We start from the raw sequence: 4,686 nt of genomic DNA, 5'->3' as shown, positions 1-4,686 counted from the left end.
GGGGGGCTCTGGCCTGCGGGGTTCAGGGGTTGAGCGTCGCCCCGTGAACTGGGAGGTAACAGATTCCCGGTCAGGGCGCATGTCCGGGGTGTGGGCTCCATCCCCAGTGCGGGATGCGTGCAGGAGGCAGGCGATCCATGATTCTCTCTCATCATGGATGTCACTCTCTCTCCCTCTCCTTTCTCCTCTGAAATCAGTAAAAAGACATATGAACACAAAATAAAGTGCCTGCAGTAGGGGTTCAGAGAATTCACCAATATTCCCTGAGTGTTCATATAAGCAGAATTCCCTGTCCACCCTTATGTATAATAGTCTCTCATAATGGCATTTTTATAGTTCAGAAAAGTATATTTGTGCTTTTATAAAACGTGGTTAGAGCTTGAAAGTTTTTCCTAAATGGATATTTTAAGTATTGCTGTTGTAATGTTATTAATTAACTCCTAAAAAGAGATTAGCGATGATAATTATATTGCCTTTGGTAATTTAGAGTCTTTATATGGCTATAACTCTCCCCATAGGACTATAATTTGGAGAATGTTTCTATGGTACAAGGCAAAATGATAAGTACACAACTTGGTGGGTGTTTTTGGTTTAAATTTTTAAAAAGGACATGGCAGTTAGGGAAAAAACCTTCCAAAGGTTCCTGTATTTATTATATACTTTGCCAAACAAATGGATTTTACAGCTCTGGAAGGCAACCTAGTGTAAAGACTTCTTTTACAAAGCAAAATGTAAGTAATCATTAATAGAGTACTGAGGGATTATTCTGGAAATGAAACCGTATTTTTATCTTCTGGTACAAAGCAGTTTGTTAATTTATCAGAGACATTAATATTCCAAGTGAGACAGCTTTATTGCAGGGGCTTTAGAACCCAAGCAGTAAAGGTAATAATGGTTTAACGTTTCCTTACACTGTAATCATGACAATATATAGGTCAGTTCATTTAAACTTGAAAAATACCAGCACAGTCATGTGCCGCTTAACGAGGCGGAAACGTGCTGAGAAGTGTGCCGGGAGGCGGTTTGGTTGTGTGAGCACGAAGGGGCGCCTCACGCAAACCTCATGGCACGGCCTACTGTCCACCAGGCCGATGGCATGCCTGTGAGTCTTAGCCTCCGAGCCTGCCCAGCTCGCTCCTGTGCAAAACACCAGCTTAAATCAAGCACCAGAGAAGTGACGCAACCAGGAGACGCGGTAACTTGAGACAGACGAGGCTGCTGCCAGCATAACACGACACACTCTCTCACAGCAAACTTTTATTTTTTATCTTTTTTATTGATTTCAGAGAGGAAGGGAGAGGGAGGGGGAGAGAGAGAGAAACATCAATGATGACAGAGAATAATTGATTGGCTGCCTCCTGCACGCCCCCTACTGGGGATCCAGGAGGGAACCCAACCGTGACTTCCTGGGTCACAGGTCTAGTGACGCTCAAGCCACTGAACCACACCGTCCAGGCAAACTTTTTTTTATTAATAAGTAGAAAGAACATTTTAAAATAAGGAGAAAAGGTTGGTATAGTAAATACATAAACTAATAACATAGTCAGGTATTATCATTATCAAGTATTATGTACTGGGTGTAACTGAACGTGCTATATTTTCTACATCCGTCAGTGCAGTAGGTGTGTTTACACCAGCATCATCCAAACGTGTAACACATCTCGCTGGCATGTCACCATGGCTATGATGTCACCAGGCAATAGGAATTTTTCAGCTCTAGTAGAACCTTGCGGGACCACCATTGAATATGTGGTTTGTCGGTGACCATAACATCATTGTTTGGCACATGACTGTACTTAGGATGGAATTATGTCTGTGATTTCAGAGCTGTGCTTTCATAGTATGAATAATCACAGAGAAACAGAATTAAGAAGTTTGCAGAGTCAGGTGGCTGTAAACATCATTTCTTAGAGCCCCTGGTAACCCAGGACTGTTTCTTAATGAAAAATAACTCTCTAAGGCAAGGTTGTGATCAATATACATATGGTGGCTTTAAAGAAATGGGGCCAACGTGACTTTTTCACGTGTCGACAGATTTTCAACCTATAAGTCTGAAATATATGGCTATAAATTCTAGAGACTGACCGTTTCTAAAAAAATATTCTTCATCACAGGCCTTTGGTCCTTCGATTTAACTGTGACACAGTTGCTGCAAGAAAATGTAATAGAATCAGAAAGAGGCATTATAAACGGTGTCCAGAACTCCATGAACTACCTTCTCGACCTCCTGCACTTCATCATGGTGATCCTGGCCCCCAACCCGGAGGCCTTCGGCCTGCTCGTGCTCATCTCCGTCTCCTTCGTGGCCATGGGCCACATCATGTATTTCCGGTTTGCCCAGAAGACCCTGGGCAACAAGCTTTTCGCCTGCGGTCCTGTCGAAAAGGACGTCCCGAGCGAAGACCAAGCGTCCACGTCTGCTGTGTGAGCCCGGCTCGCCGGCTGACCCGTTGCTAGGTGACGCAGAGCGCGTGCTTGTTTTGTGCTTCACATGCCCCTGCTGGCCGGTGTCCCTCTCGTTTTACCACAACGGTGTCTTGGAGGCTAAACGCTCGCTGTTTCCGAAACCTCAGTCAGCTGAGTGAACTGGTTGGCTTCCCTTCCATTTCAGGAGGGGAAAAAGTAGGAAAGGAAAAAGTCTAAAGATAGAGACTAAAATGGCACATATACCGATTTTCCCCCGTTTCTACCGAGTAGAGAAAATTTTCCATAAAAGAGTGGTGAGTCGGGTGAATTAAGTTAATTTTTGGCAGATATTTATTCTCTGTAGTAGAATTCAGATGTCAGTTTGCCCTAAGACTCACTCTCGTTCAAGTCCAGCTAATTTTCTTTTCTTTGTGTTTTATTCCATTATAAAAACCAGTTCTCCTCCTAGCAGGAAGACTAAAGTTTCATAACCAGTATTATCCCCATTGATCCTGACAATCTTAAGGGATTTATATAAATGGAAAACAACACATTTCAGTAGAATTCTCTAACAGGGTTATGGTTGAACTCTAGAGAGCACCTTGGTATTTGTATTATCAGAGAGGGCAACATACCGTATTAACCTACACAGCACTCTAAAATGCTAATACGCTGCACGTAGAAGCAACGCTGCACAGTAGATTTATAACACTGAATGCATAAAGACTTCCAGCGCGCCAACAGTCTGGCCACAGAAACTCGCACCGAAGGGCCAAGATCTGGAGGTAACTCCCGCCACCCCCTCTGGGCCTCTCCCAGCCGCGGAGGGAGTCTGCTTGCTGCCCGCAGGCTGAATGGAAAGCAGACCCACAGGGAAAGGGTTTGTGTTGTCGGTCATGTGACTTGTTAGGAGCTCGCTGGGGTGGAGCATTTTCCCCTTGATTGTACCCAGGAGCTATTTTTATCCAGTCGCAGAGCAAGACTGCCCCTAAACGAATTCCTTTCAATACGTTTGTATATATTTTTAAAAACTGTTTGGCGAGTCCTTTTGCAACATGCCAGTACCAGCAGGCACTCTGCCTTAACGTTTATGCACTTTCGTGGAGACGGCAATACGTCACGATGAGCACTTTCCTAATCCTTGAGGTCGAGTCTTTTTTCTTCTTTCTATGGTATGTCATGATTTGCTACGTTGTAAAATCTTTGTAAAATATTTCTATATAAAACTATTTTTAAAATCTTGATGGCTTTGGCCTCAGTTGTGTTCTTTAATTTTTTAAAACAACCTATTTTGTCACCAGTCCTCTGTTTTGATCGTGTGTTTTGTTCTCTGTGAAGGGCCACAGCTCTTGGTGACCCGTCATGGCTGTGTCGCTCTAGTGACGGGTGGCCGGGCAGGGCGGTGGGGCGGGGGGACTAGTGATCGTGAGGCCGGCCCCCTTGCTTGGACCGGGAGGAACCGCATGAGCTCGGAGTTCTCTGTTCTTTTTGTGAACTGGGGTGGTAGCATAAAGCCAGCTCTGCCCACCTCCCCGCTGTCCTGGTGGAGTCAAATCCTACGGAAGCACTTCGGGGACTGGAGACGGGGTGGTCTCCTATCACTAGAAGCCGAGCCTAACTCATGACAGCTGAAACAGATTCCGCCCGGCCAACGTGGCTCAGGGGTTGAGCATGAGCCTATGAACCAGGAGGTCGCGGTTTGATTCCCGGCCAGGGTACATGCCTGGGTTTCGGGCTCCATCCTCAGTAGGGGGTGTGCAGGAGGCAGCCGATCCATGATTCTCTGTCATGGATGTTTCTCTCTCTCTCTCCCTTCCTCTCTGAAATCAATAAAAACATATTAAAAAATAGATTCCTTCTGATCGTCCCGAGAGTAGAGCCACAGTCTATATTCAACACATATTTACTGATGGGTGCCCCCATGTACTGGTCCTGGGGTGCAGTTGTGACTCACACAGGATCAGGGGCGCCTTTTCTTCCCCATGAATTGGGAGCTTGGGAGCCTGTGGCCTCACCCCGCAGCTACTGATCTGCGCGTGACTTCTGAACAGACTGCAGAGGCCTCCGTTGGGCTGGCTGCTGCCTGGAACCCATCCCTGACTCTCCCAGGGGGCGGAGCCGGGGCTGGAGGTCTGCCCTGAGTGTTTGCAGCTGTGACTGAGGGCCGGTGACCTTGTGGAATGAATAGGAACATGTTAGCCAAGGAGAGGCTCAGCTCCTCACGCGGGCCCCTTGCCAGGCTGTGGGCCTGGGGAGAGAGGGCCCGTGTGGGAGGAAGGA

The 4,686-nt window shown here is 46.5% G+C and overlaps 1 protein-coding gene across 1 annotated transcript in view; it reads left to right on the top strand.

Moving 5' to 3' along the window:
- Nucleotides 1-3,090, top strand: part of SLC40A1 (solute carrier family 40 (iron-regulated transporter), member 1) — a 21,453-nt gene extending 18,363 nt beyond the window's left edge. Inside the window, exon 6 of the mRNA XM_015566111.1 lies at nucleotides 2,078-3,090. Within this exon, the coding sequence (XP_015421597.1) occupies nucleotides 2,078-2,428 (351 nt within the window). The 3' untranslated portion in view covers nucleotides 2,429-3,090. The remainder of the gene's footprint in view (nucleotides 1-2,077) is intronic.
- The last annotated feature ends 1,596 nt before the right edge of the window (nucleotides 3,091-4,686 follow it).

Source organism: Myotis davidii, unplaced genomic scaffold (genome assembly GCF_000327345.1).
Source record: "Myotis davidii unplaced genomic scaffold, ASM32734v1 scaffold221, whole genome shotgun sequence".
In the NCBI taxonomy this organism is placed as follows: domain Eukaryota; kingdom Metazoa; phylum Chordata; class Mammalia; order Chiroptera; family Vespertilionidae; genus Myotis; species Myotis davidii.
Note: the sequence above shows the minus strand (reverse complement) of the source record. Positions and strands in the feature narration are given on the sequence as shown.